We start from the raw sequence: 16,465 nt of genomic DNA, 5'->3' as shown, positions 1-16,465 counted from the left end.
CAGTACCCGTGTAACTCTGCTTTATGCATGTTAATAGCTGTTCTATAATCTTCCCAGGCTCAGTGTGTGTAACAGTACCCGTGTAACTCTGCTTTATGCATGTTAATAGCTGTTCTATAATCGGCCCAGGCTCAGTGCGTGTAGCAGTACCCGTGTAACTCGTTTTTTTTGCATGTTAACCGTTGTTCCTCTCCTCTGTAAGCTCTCATGGAACAGAAGGCAGCTCTTCCTGGAGCTTAGCTATGGTGCACCCTGAGCCTGGCCAGTAGATGTTGCCACTGACTGATGGCCAGGATTTCCTCTTCCACCAGAGTGTGAAACTCCTGATGGTTCGCAGCTCTATCAGGCTGCTGCCTGTTTCCAATGCTCATGTCTGCGGCCCTCTTTCCTCTCCTGTGCTATTCCTTACCGCAGAGTTTCTTTGATGGCTCCCTTCAGCAGTGGTACGTGGTTTAGCATCTTGGACTCATCCTGCTGCACCTGGGTCTCGGCTGCCAGGATTTCCTCTCGAATTGCTGTTTGCACATGAGGATTGCGGGCCAGTTCAAAGAGGGTGAAGAGCAATGGCATAGCTGTCTGTGATTAAGAGAAAATGGTTAGGGTTCGACCCCAGGCTAGCTGGTACTCTCTTGATACATGTAAAGCTTTGCCATAATCTAAAGTGTGACATTTCCAGCAATGGGACGTTCCAGGGACATGGTGTATGTTGTGAGCGAGCCAGAAGGGTGGGTCTATGTCTAAAATCTATGGAATCCACGTCCTGGAGGGTGCCAGCTTGCATCTGGAGAGGTTTCTCCAGTGGGAAAGGTCACAGTGGGCCTGTTTCCCCAGTTGTCCTTCCATGTTGCGGAAGCGGCAGAGTTTCCCTTTTGCTTTTTTCATGCAGGTAGGAAAGCTGAATTCTCTGCAAATGTCTGTGTGTGCAAGGATGTCTTGTGAGGTGCTAGAAGTGCACAGCTGTGAGCAGTATCCTCTTTCTGTGCAACCTTTGCAGGGTGTCCACCTTATGGGAAAGAGAGCGAGGCCTTTTATGCAGGTGCAACCCAGAGTCTGGTTTAGCAACCGAAAGAGCCTAATTGATTTTGGGAAAGGTTTTGAAGGCAAGCAACGCCAAAGGGACATCTGGGATCTGCAGTGCTGCTCTGTACTGTGCGCAATTAGTTTGAGACCCTCTGATTTCTGTGAAGAGGAATTTATTTCCTACCCTTCAATTTTCTCAGTAAATTTTTTATTTTGAAGCCACAGTCCTGGGTGGAAATTTTGTGAAATGATCCTCTTGGGGCTTGCAAGGAATGCTGCCCTCCCTACTGGAGAATCCTGATTTGTGCTTACGCTGGAGCATCTGAAGGTGTAGTCTCTTGCATGGTACAGGGAGTGCCCTGATAAAAGTGGGTTGCATATAGTACAGGCCTGTTTTTAAAGTAATTGTCCTGTTTTTCACTCCGATACTGGACAGGATGAGGAACATGAATTCATTTCATACATGACACTCTCCTCTTCTGCTACTTTCAGGAATGGGGCACTGGAATAGAAGAATTTATGGGGCAAAATTCCTACCCATATTACGCCAAACCCCACAGCATTGGTTGCTGCTTTTTCTGCACGTGACACTGGTGTGCAGCTTTCTGTGCCTGTGCTCTGCATCTACCTAGGGTCATAACCGTGGAGTCTGGAGCCATCAGTTTGATGGTCCCCTTCATCATCTCTTTAAGCTGTAAGGTAAAATAAACAACATGGATAGTGAGACAGCTTCAGGCCGAATCAAGAAGTAAGAGATGTAACCTTCAACACTGCTAGAGAGATCCTCAGCAATGTCCTGTCAAACAAATCGGATTTTTTTTGACTGGCAGACGAGAACTGGATCATGAAAGAGTACAAGATACTTGGATTTCAGCCAGGCTTCTGATATGATCCTGCTTAGGAGGCTCAAATAAAACGAGAAGCTTGGGAGTGGGTGCCAAGTTGGAATGCATTACATATTGGCTGACTGACAGATGTCAGCGAGTAGTGGTAAATGTAACCTGTTCTAAAGAAAGAAGCGTGATAAGTGATAAACTCATAATAAAAAGTTTTAAAAATATAACTAAAGCAGAAAGCCTGTGAGGGAGTCAGTTGGACCGTTAGATGATCAAGGGGTTAAAGGGGCACTTAGAGAAGCTAAGGCCATTGCAGAAAGACTAAACAAATTCTTTGCCTAAGTGTTTATGAATAAGGATGTTGCAAACAAACTCGTTCCAGAAACGGTATTTAAGGGTAATGATTTAAATGACTGAACCAAATCACAGTGAGCTTGGAAGATGTGGTAGGCCAGATAGACAAACTGAAGAGTGGTAAATCACCTGGGCCAGACGGTATACCCTCAGGATTCTGCTAGGAAAAATCATGGAAACTACTCTAAAGAACATCACCACAATTTTTTATTTATTTATATTCCGCTTTTTGGCACTTCAAAGTGGATTACATTAAGTTACTGCAGGTATTTCCCTGTCCCCTGAGACAAAGGAGGGTAAAGTGACGTGCCCAAGGTCACAAGGAGTAGTAGTGGGATTTGAACCCAAATTTCCCAGCTCACTACTGTAACCAACTGGCTACTTCTCCATTCACAAATCTGCTTCACTTTTGTGAAGGGGTTAATAAACATGTGGATAAAGGTGAACCGGTAGATGTAGTGTATTTGGATTTTCAGAAGGCGTTTGACAAAGTCCCTCATGAGAGGCTTCTAGGAAAAGTAAAAGTCATGGGATAGGAAGCGATGTCCTTTCGTGGATTGCAAACTGGCTAAAAGACAGGAAACAGAGAGTAGGATTAAATGGGCAATATTCTCAGTGGAAAAGGGTAAACAGTGGAGTGCCTCAGGGATCTGTACTGGGACCGGTGCTTTTTTATTATATTTATAAATTTTGTGCAAAGGGGGAATGACGAGTGAGGTGATCAAATTTGCAGCTGACACAACAATGTTGTTTAGTGGATAGTGATAAACTGCAGGAGGATTTTTGCATTATAAAACAAATCTCTGCATCGGTTACCAGTTAAGAGTTCAGGTTTGGTGTAAAATGTTTGAAGAGTTAAGGGGAGTGGGCCCACACTGTCTCTGAGATGAGCTGGAGTGGGGGATCCTGTTTAAAATTCCCTCCCATCTCATTGTCCAGGGTGCACGGGTCAGACCCTCACCTCGCTCTGTCAGAGTTCCAGTGCTCTGGTGGAATCAGCTTCCGGTTACTTCACCTTCCATAAGAAGCTGAAGCCGTGCTTGGGCTGAAGTAATGTTTATCCACTGATTGTCTCTGAGATCTCCTACAATGCTTTCAGGTTAAATGACTTTTTTAAATAAACAGGAAACAAAAAGAAGACTCTGCAGCAAAGCAACCACTTTGAGAATTGCAATTTTCACACTGCCTGCTGGTTTGTCCGCTCCGTGAAGTGAATATATCATTAGGAGTGCACATTTGTACTGCACACTGAACAAACATTTTGGCAGATAGCATAAATAGATAAGTACCTGCAGATCTCCTCCTTTGAATTGTGGGGACTGCGGATACAAATGAACCTGCTTTTGTTGCATGCAGGAATTTCGGACTGAAAAAAATCAGTGTCTCTACTTGACCTTTCTTTCCCTAAATGCTCAGCCTGCCTCTCGGGCATGCACTTGTACCCCCTGAAGGAAAGGAGGGCACTTCTCCCTCTGGGACTTAGTTACTATCTCCTGGCTTCTTATCAAGGACATTTCACCGGCTCTTTTCCACTTGATGAGCACATTTTATTTTTTAAAAAAGTATTTAACCTTCCCCACATCTCTCCACACAGCAATAAGAATGGTACACAGAGCAATATAGTCCTGGGATTCTTCAGAGATTCTGAAACCTTTTGTTGTATCACTGCAAAAAGTTATTAAAAAGTATTGTTCATGAGCTTCCAAGCTTGCATTGGTCCCATCTTTAATGTGAATAACGCCTCTGATATGGCGCCTGAAGAAGGAGCCTCTGTAATCTCGATAGCTCATTGAATAAAAGCCACTACAGCCTGCAAAGAATCCAGTTTTCTCCAGGAGACACAAGTACTATTTGTTTATTTATTTTACTATTAAAAAAAGGTTATCACCCGCACACCTCTGGTAGCATGCGTGGTATAGTACAGATCAGAGGCGCATAATATGCATAGATATATTCATCATTAGAGTCAATAAGAAGCTTTTTCTCTACCTTTGTTGTCTGGATGGGTTTTCTTTTCTAATCATGTTGGTCCTGGTTTCTATGATCTGCTTTCCTATTCTCTGTCTTTTCCTTACTCCTTTTTCAGGCTCTCCCTTCCAGTTTACTTTTCTTCTCTCTCTCTATCACTGTCTTCCTTACCTCTCTTTCTAGCATTGACCTTTCCTTCTCATCTCTTTCCTCCATTTCTCTCCTCTCTGCTTCTAAATGTCTTCCTTACATCACCATTTCTTCACTTTATACTTTGATCCCAACTCTCCTCCTCCATTGTCTCTCACGCTCTAGTTCTGCCTGTCGTAAACCTTCATACCCCTGATTCTCTCTTCCATTTACCCCTCTAGATCTCTCTCTTCAGTCTCTTGCTGTCTCGCTCTCATCACTCCCATTCTCTCCAGGATGACAGACTTTCCTGTCTAATAACAGACGGAGATAACAGACACACAGGAAGACGTTCTGATTCTCCTCTATTATTTACAGAATTAATATTAATGGAAAAGGGATATAACTAAGGCCAAGATCAAGGTTCAGAGGTCAGAGACAGGGTATTGCTTACTGTGTCAACTCCACCAGCCATGAGTTCGGTGACGTTGGCTTTGATAGAGTCCAGTGGCAGCTCGGCCTGCAGTAACAATTCTGCCATAATTCCCGAGTACTTCCTCTCCTGCCCCAGACAGAACTCCTGGTAGATGTTCTGGATGCACTTATCAGCTAGAACAGGAAAAGACAACTGGGCTAAATGCTAGAACAAGTTTTATACCAGCCTTCCCAAACCTTAACTTGCAAGAGATCAATCTGTATACATTAGGTCTGAAGCTTTACCCCTCACTCCCCCACAGCTAAGGATCCTCTGTGCTTATCCCGGGCTTTACCCCTCACTCCCTCACAGCTAAGGATCCTCTGTGCTTATCCCAGGCTTTACCCCTCACTCCCCCACAGCTAAGGATCCTCTGTGCTTATCCCAGGCTTTACCCCTCACTCCCCCACAGCTAAGGATCCTCTGTGCTTATCCCGGGCTTTACCCCTCACTCCCTCACAGCTAAGGATCCTCTGTGCTTATCCCAGGCTTTACCTCTCACTGCCTCACAGCTAAGGATCCTCTGTGCTTATCCCAGGCTTTACCTCTCACTCCCTCACAGCTAAGGATCCTCTGTGCTTATCCCAGGCTTTACCCCTCACTCCCCCACAGCTAAGGATCCTCTGTGCTTATCCCAGGCTTTACCCCTCACTCCCTCACAGCTAAGGATCCTCTGTGCTTATCCCAGGCTTTACCCCTCACTCCCTCACAGCTAAGGATCCTCTGTGCTTATCCCAGGCTTTACCCCTCACTCCCCCACAGCTAAGGATCCTCTGTGCTTATCCCAGGCTTTACCCCTCACTCCCTCACAGCTAAGGATCCTCTGTGCTTATCCCAGGCTTTACCCCTCACTCCCTCACAGCTAAGGATCCTCTGTGCTTATCCCAGGCTTTACCCCTCACTCCCTCACAGCTAAGGATCCTCTGTGCTTATCCCAGGCTTTACCCCTCACTCCCCCACAGCTAAGGATCCTCTGTGCTTATCCCAGGCTTTACCCCTCACTCCCCCACAGCTAAGGATCCTCTGTGCTTATCCAAGCTTTACCCCTCACTCCCCCACAGCTAAGGATCCTCTGTGCTTATCCAAGCTTTACCCCTCACTCCCCCACAGCTAAGGATCCTCTGTGCTTATCCCAGGCTTTACCCCTCACTCCTCTACTGTGGATGGAATTCAACAGGCTAGATGGGCCTTAATAATCCTTATCTTTCATCTTATTCTATGTCAGTGGTATAAGTAGGGTTGGAAGGTTTCAGTATTGCAAACATCCCATCTTTCACTCCCTTAAGAGAAGAGTCAAGGAGAGAGATGATCAAGGCAAAATAAAGTGTAAAGAAAAGAAGCAAGCCCTAGCAATGCTGCAAGCCATGGCCTATCCAAGTTGATCAGCAGGCTCCAACTTTCCAAAAACCAACTGGATTAGTGACATCAGGTTGGTGGTGCTGTTCAGAAAGACGATGGGGACACATCGTAGTTGTTTAGAATATCACAAAACCTTGGTATTGAGACATGGAATGAGGTGAAGGGAAAGTAGTTTGGGGTAGGGAAGGAGTGTGAGTTTCAGTATAATATCCTACATGCTTTTGTACCTTCACGGAGTGGCAGTTGCAAACCTAAATATGATAGGTATGGCTTTCCAGCTCCCAAGAAGTCTGGGGTATCCTTGCTATCAGAGTTACTGTTCCATCTGGCTTCTAAGAAAGTGGGGATAACCTTCACAGAGAGGCCCTGGTTAAAACCCTGCCTTCAGAGGTCTGGCTGTATGAAGCTTAACTTTCACAGAGCAGCCATGGTTTATAACAAGCAATGCTCGGATGTTTGTGCAAAAACCTCCTCAGTTTTGTGGGTGTTTGGATTAGAAATGAGAGGGGGGCCTGGGTACTGGATTACCTATGGGACTTTTAAAAACCAAAGCCTGGAAGTGCTAAGCAGTGGAGGGGGTGGAAGCTGACATTATAACAGATTATACACATAGATAGGGAGGGAGGGCAATTTTCAAAGCCATCTGCACAGCTAGATAGTAATCTATGTGTGTAAATGGACCTCCTTCAATACCACTGAAAGAAGAACATAAGAAAATGCCATGCTGGGTCAGACCAAGGGTCCATCAAGCCCAGCATCCTGTTTCCAACAGTGGCCAATCCAGGCCATAAGAACCTGGCAAGTACCCAAAAACTAAGTCTATTCCATGTAACCATTGCTAATGGCAGTGGCTATTCTCTACGTGAACTTAATAGCAGGTAATGGACTTCTCCTCCAAGAACTTATCCAAACCTTTTTTAAACCCATCTACACTAACTGCACTAACCACATCCTCTGGCAACAAATTCCAGAGCTTAATTGTGCATTGAGTGAAGAAGAACTTTCTCCGATTAGTTTTAAATGTGCCCCATGCTAACTTCATGGAGTGCCCCCTAGTCTTTCTACTATCCGAAAGAGTAAATAACCGAGTCACATCTACCCGTGTTCTAGAAAGCAAATGCCTTTACATCTCCTTCAATACCTCTGGCGCTAACCTTTAAAAAGGAGATGATTCTAGTTTAAAAGCTGCTGTAAGGGGAACGCCGACAATTGCTCAGCAACGCAAGGTTTGGAGGGAGGTATCTTCAAAGGATACTAATGATGCATTAGAATTAGGGCATCCCGACAGTGAGGTTCCAATAATAAAAAAGGGGCAATTAGAGAAGATAAGGCCATCGCGGAAAGATTAAATGATTTCTTTGCTTCGGTGTTTACTGAAGAGGATATTGGGGAGGTACCCGTACTGGATAAGGTTTTCATGGGTAATGATTCAGATGGACTGAACCAAATCAGGGTAAACCTAAAAGATGTGGTAGGCCTGATTGACAAACTGAAGAGTAGTAAATCACCTGGACCGGATGGTATACACCCCAGAGTTCTGAAAGAACTAAAAAATGAAATTTCAGACCTATTAGTAAAAATTTGTAATCTTTCATTAAAATCATCTGATGTATCTGAAGATTGAAGATGGCCAATGTAACCCCTATATTTAAAAAGGGATCCAGAGGTTATCCGGGAAACTGTAGACCAGTGAGCCTGACTTCAGTGCTGGGAAAAATCATGGAAACTGTTATAAAGAATAAAATCACAAAACATTTAGATAGGCATGGATTGATGGGACACAGCCAGCATGGATTTACCCAAGGGAAGTCTTGCCTAACAAATCTCCTATATATTTTTTGAAGGCGTGAATAAACATGTGAACGAAGGTGAACTAGTAGATGTGGTGTATTTGGATTTTTAGAAGGCGTTCATGAGGGGCTTCTAAGAAAACTAAAAAGGCAAGGGATAGGAAGAGATTGCCTTTTGTGGATTGCAAGTTGTTTAAAAGACAGGAAACAGAGAGCAAGATTAAATGGTCAATTTTCTCAGTGGAGAGAGGTAAACAGTGGAGTGCCTCAGGGATCTGTACTCGGATCAGTGCTTTTCAATATATTTATAAATGATCTGGAAAGGGGTACACAGAGTGAGGTAATCAAATGTATTTATTTATTATTTATTTATTTAGAAGCTTTTATATACCGATGAACGTTGGGAACATCTCATCTGTTCACAATAAACAGAAATGCAGCTAACAAGCTTTACAGAGAACACTGAACAATCCATCTAAGTTAAGCAAGGTGGGGAGAGAGTAACATAAGGGGCGAGTCAACTAAGGCGAATTGTAAAATTAGAACTGAACAAAATCCAATAAATGTGGGAACAAGTAATGAATAAATACAAATTTAACTAAGAAAAGGAGATATAAGTTAAAATAACTTAGTATTCAAATGTATAAGTCAGAGTAACATAATATTAAATGAGAAGGAAGGTAGTTATGAATAAGCTTGTGTGGATGACACAAATTTATGCAGAGTAGTTAAATCACAAGCGGATTGTGGTGAATTGCAGGAGGATCTTATGAGACTGGAAGATTGAGTTTCCAAATGGCAGATGAAATTTAATGTGGATAAGTGCAAGGTGATGCATATAGGGAAAAATAACCCATGCTATAATTACACAATGTTGGGTTCCATATTAGGTGCTACAACCCAAGAAAGAGATCTAGGCGTCATAGTGGATAACATATTGAAATTGTCAGCCCAGTGTGCTCTAGCCATCAAAAAAGCAAACAGTATGTTAGGAATTATTAAGAAGGGAATGGAAAATAAAACAGAGGACGTCATATTGCCTCTGTATCGCTCTATGGTGAGACTGCACCTTGAATACTGTGCCCAGTTCTGGTCACCACATCTAAAAAAGGATATAGCTGCTCTAGAGAAAGTGCAGAGAAGGGCGGCCAAAATGATAAGGGGCATGGAACAGCTGCCCTATGAGGAAAGACTAAAGAAGTTAGGGCTGTTCAATTTGGAGTGGAGATGATATGATATATGATATAACAAGAAAAGAAGAGATCACATCACGCCGGTCCTTAAAGACCTTCACTGGCTGCCAATCCACTTCAGGATAATCCATAAATCCCTAACCACAATCTTCAAAAATATCCATGGACTAGCTCCACTCCATCTACAAATAGCACTTAAAAAACACTCCTCCAACAGACCCACTAGAGAAGTGTACAGAGAACTTCTACAGGTACCACACGCCAATACCACCCAACACATAACCCTGAGAGACAGGGCCTTCTCTACAGCAGGCCCCTCACTATGGAACTCAATCCCCTTAGAATTACGACAGGAACCATGTCTTCCAACCTTCAGAAAGAGACTTAAGACATGGCTGTTCAAGAAAGCCTTTCCGGACTCTGACTGATGATCTCACCAAATACAGAAAGACGGTCTATCTCCCACTAAACTGATACGGACATACCAAACACTACACGTTCTTATTCTTGTTAAATTTCTATCGTCTTATTCTTCTTCTTTTCCCAGTTAGAACCATCCTTGTTTTATTGTAACTGATTTTTTCTGCGCACTGTTATAACTTGTTATAATTTGTAAATATATAAAATGTATACTCATGTTATATTTATACACGTTTATAATGTATTGATCACCCCTGTTTTATGTAAACCGACATGATACGAATCTCCGTGAATGCCGGTATAGAAAAACTCAAATAAATAAATAAAATAAATGATAGAAGTCTACAAAATCATGAAAAGATGTGAACAAGTTAATATAAATCAGTTATTTACTCTCTCAGATAATAGAAGGACCAGGGGGCACTCCATGAAGTACTTAATTCAGGAGAGAAGACACTAAAGAAATCTATGGCATCGGCATTTAACTTTCAAAAAGGTGACTGTCATAAGATGAGGAAAATAGGAACAAGCTGAAAGGAGCAGCTGCAAAAATTAGGAGTTTACATCAGGCATGGACTTTGTTTTAAAAATACCATCTTGAAAGCCCAGACCAATTGTATTCCATGCATTAGGAAAGATGGAAGAAAAGCTAAACAACTACCAGCATGGTTAAAAGGTGAGATGAGAGAGGCTATAATAGCTAAAAGAACATCTTTCAAGAAATGGGAAAGGGATCCGAATGAAGAAAACAGGAAACAGCTTAAGCACTGGCAAGTTAGATGGAAAGCATTGATAAGGAAGGCAAGGAGAGAATGTAAAAGAAACTTGCCATGGAAGCAAAAACTCATAATACATTTTTTTTCAGGTACATTTGAAGTAAAAAGCCTATGAGGGAGTCAGTTGGGCCATTAGATGATCAAGGAGTAAAAGGGGCACTTAGGGATGACAAAGCCATAGCAGAAAGACTATCTGAAGTTTTTGCTTCAGTCTTCACTGAGGAAGATGGAAGAGATACCCATACCAGAAATGATATTCAAAGGTGATGATTCTGCACAACTGAAACAAATCTCAGTGAACCTGGAAGATGTACTAGGGCAAATTGACAAACTAAAGAGTAGAACATCACCTGAACCAGATGGTACACATCTCAGAGTGCTGAAATAACTGAGAAATAAAAATGTGGACCTACTAGTAGGAGTTTGTAAACTATCATTAAAATTGTCTATGGCACATGAAGACTAAAGGGTTGCCAATGTAACACCAATTTTTAAAAAAGGGATCAAGAGGTGATCCAGGAAACTACAGACCAGTGAGTGACACCTATGCCAAGCAAAATGACAGAAACTTATCATAAAGAAGAAAATTGCTTAACATTTATAAGCATCGTTTAATGGGAGAAAGGCAACCTGGATTTAGCCATGGGAAGTCTTGCCTTACCAATCTGCTACATTTCTTTGAGGGTATAAAGCTGAACCAGTTGATATAGTGTATCTGGATTTCCAGAAAAAGCATTTGACAAAGTCCCTCATGAGCTACTTCTTAGGAAATTTAAAATGTCATGGTATAGGGGGCAGTGTCCTATTGTGGATTACAAACTGGTTAAAAGATAGAAAACAGAGAGTAGGGCTAAATGAAAAATGTTGCCAATGGACATAAGTGAATAGAGGAGTGCCCCTGGGATCTGTACTGTGTAAACAACCTGGACATGGGAACAATGAGTGAGATCAGTGTGCTGTGGCAGTCAAAAAAGCAAACAGAATGTTAGGAATTATTAGGTAGGGAATGGTGAATAAAACGGAAAATGTCATAATGCCTCTGTATCGCTCCATGGTGAGACCGCACCTTGAATACTGTGTACAGTTCTGGTCGCCACATCTCAAAAAAGATATAATTGCGATGAAGAAGGTACAGAGAAGGGCGACCAAAATGGTAAAGGGAATGGAACAGCTCCCCTATGAGGAAAGGCTGAAGAGGTTAGGGCTGTTCAGCTTGGAGAAGAGACGGCTGAGGGGGGATATGATAGAGGTGTTTAAAATCATGAGAGGTCTAGAACGGGTAGATGTGAATCGGTTATTTACTCTTTCGGATAGTAGAAAGACTAGGGGGCACTCCATGAAGTTAGCAAGAAGCACATTTAAAACTAATCGGAGAAAGTTCTTCTTCACTCAATGCACAATTAAACTCTGGAATTTGTTGCCAGAGGATGTGGTTAGTGCAGTTAGTGTAGCTGGGTTCAAAAAAGGATTGGATAAGTTCTTGGAGGAGAAGTCCATTAACTGCTATTAATCAAGTTTACTTAGGGAATAGCCACTGCTATTAATTGCATCAGTCGCTAACCAACCTCTTTCCCTCTTCAACAATTCACCAACTTAAACGTGCAAGGGAATCCTTGTGTGGTGATAATCTTGTCCGGAGGTAATTGATAAGGATAACCGATTTTGCAGTTATCCTGTCTTTTGCCTCCGTCTATTATTCTTTTATTAAGGTCACAAAATGTTTTTTTGTTTTGTTTAATTTTTCTTAAAATCCCTTCTCCCCTGCTGCTTTTCCGACCCACTGCTAGTCTTACGTCATACTTATCAAGGTCGTCGCCTTTATTGATGTCTCATGGGTACGGAGCTGCTCGTCCGACACGGGCCATGTTTCGGCACAATGTGCCTGCTTCAGGGACTATGGGAGAATGAGCTGTGTCCTAAACAGGGTTCACAGCATGCTAAGGTCCTTTAACATAGAAAACAATTTAATTAAGCATCACAACTCTGTGTCACATTCATTCATAATTCTCAAATTTTCACCCACCTTTTCTTGAAAGGCTTATTTGTCAAAAGCTTCTGCTGTCTTCTCGTGCGACGCCTTCTGTGTCTGCCTGGGCGTCTACTCTATTCTCACTGCTTTTAAAGCCTGACTGGGAAGTCCACCGCCCTCTCTGGCCAGAACGAGGCTACCTCAGGTGAATGCTATAGAACTCATTAGTTCCGTTCTAACTCATATATGTGATATTATATCTTCATTTAGGTCAAACTCGAGTATATAAACACCTTTACTACGTGTCTATTGTGATGTTAACTTATAACCGTGTTTTACTGATATTAATTCCGGGAGTTTCACATAATTACTGATGTGTAGCTTTAGGGGACCTGAAGGAGAACTTCATCTAATCTGCAACACGTATCTTTCTTTTCTCGGGCGGACCTGGTAGTGGACTTGTGCGTGCCACGTCCGCTCCTACTGTTTCTGACGTGATAGGTATCAATGTCAGTGGGCGTGTCCTGGGCGGGGCGCTTGTGCCGCGCCGCTTAGTAGATTAGCTATCCACAGTCTTCTTGTCTTTGACATTTGATCGGGTGCTATGTTGAATTGCTCAAATGAATCTTTGCAGCCTCATTAATGTATCAATTGACTTGTTTATTGTTCTCTTTAAAGTGCTCCGTTTATGCACTACCCTTAATATTTTAACATCTGAGTTTTAGATGATATAATCGACTCCTCCATTTTTTAAAATTGTTGCTAACCTAATAGGAAACTAATACCCACTAATCTTATGGACCTAAATTGATATTACGCTATAGTTAAATTTTTGGTTTCCTATTCTTTTTCACAGTGTAGGCGGTTGCTGATCATGTTCTCATGAATGATGGTGAACACCTCCTTCTTTACCAATGAAGATAGTCGTCAATATACTGTCCAATCTATTTCTCGGTTAAGTCCTTTGGGAATCACTGTATCCCATGTGTATATGAATTTCTGTTCCATCTGTATGAGTTTTATGTTGAGGTCACCACCCCTAGGATGTTCTTGTAGTTGAAATAGTACTGCCACTTTGAACTCTTCTGGTGGATGTCCCATTTCTTGCCAGTGGTCAGTTAAGGGTGCACCTTCAATTTTGTGTCTCAATCGGCTAACATGTTCTTGAATCCTATTTTTAACTTTCCGCATTGTTTTGCCAATATACACTTTATGGCAAGTGCACCACAGTGCATATATGACTTTTGTGGATCCACATGTATAATGGCCTCTGTAGATGTATTTCCTCCGTCCCGGTATATGTAACTCTGTGCCTACATGCATGAACTGGCATGCACTGCATTTCCCGCATGCTTCTTGACCTCTTTGTGTGTCCCGTGTCTGTGTGGCTACTGGGAGTAAGTTCGAGTGAACTACCAAATCTTTTAGATTTTGAGCTTTTGTTAGTGCAAACGTGGGTTTCTCTTGGAAAATGGAATGAACTTGTAGTATAGACCAGTATTTCAAAATACTCTTTTTTAACATGTATGTTTGAGGTGTATGTGGCAATACACAAATTAATTTTTCATTTTCACTGCTTGTTTTTGGCTGAAGAAGCAATTCTCTATTGGCCCATCTGGCTCGTTTATATGCTTTTTTGACTATAGCTGCTGGATACCCTCTCTGTAAAAATCTTTCGGTCATGTCTTCTGCTCTGTTAACATGACTTGGATATCTAAAAATGAGATGATGTTTTTGTGATGTTGGCTCGTGAATTGCAAATGCGGATTGCAGCTATTCAACCACTGTATGAATTGTTGAAGTTCTTCTTCCTCTCCTTGCCAGATGACAAATATGTCATCTATGAATCTTTTCCATAGCTTTATACAATCTTTATAGTTGTTCCGGTGTATCCACTTCTCCTCAAACGCTGACATGTATAGATTGGCAAGGTCGGGGGCCATTGTGGCCCCCATGGCTGTTCCTTTAATCTGCTTGTAATATTTTCCTAAAAACATAAAGTAGTTTTCTTGTAATGCAATGCTAGCAAGTTCCTCAATGAAGGCTACTGGAGTTCTCCGTCATCCTGGAGTCGATGTCAGTTTGGCGGTAATGACCTCGATGGCCTCATTTTGAGGTATGCTTGTGTATAAAGCCGTGACGTCTATGGTTACCAAATATGTGGCTTTTGGATCTGGCGCTAGATCTTGTAATATAGTCATCAAGTGTGCCGAATCTCGTATGTAAGAGGGTATTTGCGGGATGAACCCACGTAATGACCGATCCACGAATTGTGAAAGTGGTTCGAGGAGAGACCCTTTAGAAGACACTATTGGACGTCCCGGTGGGGACTGAAGTGATTTGTGAATTTTCGGGACAGTATAGAACACTGGACACGTTGGATGTTTGACCGTTAAGAAACGGGCCTCCTTTTCCGTGATCCAATTGGCTTTTAACGCCTGTTCCACTATGTGGTCTATCTTCTTTTTGATGTCTTGGGTGGGGTCTCCTGTCAATAATTGATAAAACTCCTGATCATTGAGCTGACGTTCCACTTCTGTGACGTATTGTTGTCTGTTTTGTATGACAATGGAACCCCCCTTGTCTGCTGGTTTTACTACAATTTGTTGATTGTCTCGAAGTTCTTTCAATGCTTTGTTCTCTGCATGGGTTAAATTATTAACCCTAGCAGATTGCTGAATTACTTTAGAGAAACTATCTTTTCGAACCATTTCTGCAAATGTATAAATTACTGGATCTATTAGACCCGGCGGTACCCATGTGGAACGTGGCGTTAATTCATCTTTTTGATGCTCTTGAGGGGCTGAATTTGCAAAAAATAATTTTAACCGCAGTTGTCTAATAAACCTATGTAGGTATTTCTCGCCTTCGAATGTCGAGTAGGTGTTGACAGGTGCAAAGGACAAGCCTTTGCTTAATAAGGTGGATTGAGCCTCAGTTAAAGCAGTCGTAGAGATGTTAATTACTACCTCTTGTGATGTTGTATTTATTTGTTCTTTGCTTGCCTTGTGCGTCCATACGGCCGTCTTGAGTTGTCTTGCTGATTTTTTTCTTTGGCTCGCTTGTCTACCTTGCGCGAGCCAGCTTGTTCTAAAAAATGAGATTCTCTCTCTACTGTGTGTTCATCACCTGTCTTCTCTGTTTGTCGTTTATTTGGACGTGTTTCTTCTTCGGAGAAGTCATCCGACGAGCCTGCGAAGGTAACTTTCGGTTTCCTGTGTTTAAAAGGTTGAGTTGACATCCACTGATACACGTTACCTTTTTTATAATCACCTTCATCACGAGTGAACTTTGTTAGTTTGAATTGTTTTAATTCTTCCCTAAATGTGTCCATCTGATCCTGTAGCTCTTTAAAGGATTGCTGGTATTTATCTCCCGGTTCCGCTTGACGAATGTCTTCTAAAGTTTTCCCAATTTCTTCCTTAACTTGGACTGCTGTTGTTTGTGCTTTTTCTATAATTAGGATCATCAGATCCAATGAGCACTTATTAAGGATTTTGTTCCAGTTTTGAAGAAATTCAGGGTCTTCTCCATATAACCTGGGTTCTTTCTGAATTCTCAATCCGCGTGGTATTCTTTGCACACGACAGTACTCGATGAGAGTACCTGCATGCAACTCTGTACGGATCAACTTTTTATTGGATGCTGCTACTGAATTCCACTGGTCAGGTCTCTGACCATCTTCGGTGGTGAATATAGAAGGTGCTACCAAAAGCGCCTGTAGTCTGGCTTCTGAGAAGGACAATGTATTGTCCCAGGCAGTAATATTAGTTGTCATAATAGAGGTTACTGTAATTCAGTATTCACTAATCGCTAACCAACCTCTTTCCCTCTTCAACAATTCACCAACTTAAACGTGCAAGGGAATCCTTGTGTGGTGATAATCTTGTCCGGAGGTAATTGATAAGGATAACCGATTTTGCAGTTATCCTGTCTTTTGCCTCCGTCTATTATTCTTTTATTAAGGTCACAAAATGTTTTTTTGTTTTGTTTAATTTTTCTTAAAATCCCTTCTCCCCTGCTGCTTTTCCGACCCACATGAGTCACATGTGACCTTAATAAAAGAATAATAGACGGAGGCAAAAGACAGGATAACTGCAAAATCGGTTATCCTTATCAATTACCTCCGGACAAGATTATCACCACACAAGGATTCCCTTGCACGTTTAAGTTGGT

The 16,465-nt window shown here is 42.1% G+C and overlaps 1 protein-coding gene across 1 annotated transcript in view; it reads right to left on the bottom strand.

Annotated features, from left to right (window-relative positions):
- Positions 1–409: 409 nt before the first annotated feature.
- LOC115082631 (cytochrome P450 11B, mitochondrial-like) overlaps positions 410–16,465 on the bottom strand; it is a gene marked incomplete at its 3' end in the record, with an annotated part of 53,939 nt that continues 37,883 nt past the window's right edge. Inside the window, exons 5-6 of the mRNA XM_029586839.1 lie at positions 4,762–4,916; positions 410–576 (exon numbers count right to left, since the gene is read on the bottom strand). Of these exons, the coding sequence (XP_029442699.1) occupies positions 410–576; positions 4,762–4,916 (322 nt within the window). The remainder of the gene's footprint in view (positions 577–4,761; positions 4,917–16,465) is intronic.

Source organism: Rhinatrema bivittatum, unplaced genomic scaffold, assembly GCF_901001135.1.
Source record: "Rhinatrema bivittatum unplaced genomic scaffold, aRhiBiv1.1, whole genome shotgun sequence".
NCBI classification, from domain to species: domain Eukaryota; kingdom Metazoa; phylum Chordata; class Amphibia; order Gymnophiona; family Rhinatrematidae; genus Rhinatrema; species Rhinatrema bivittatum.
This window is presented reverse-complemented; position numbering and strand designations above follow the sequence as displayed.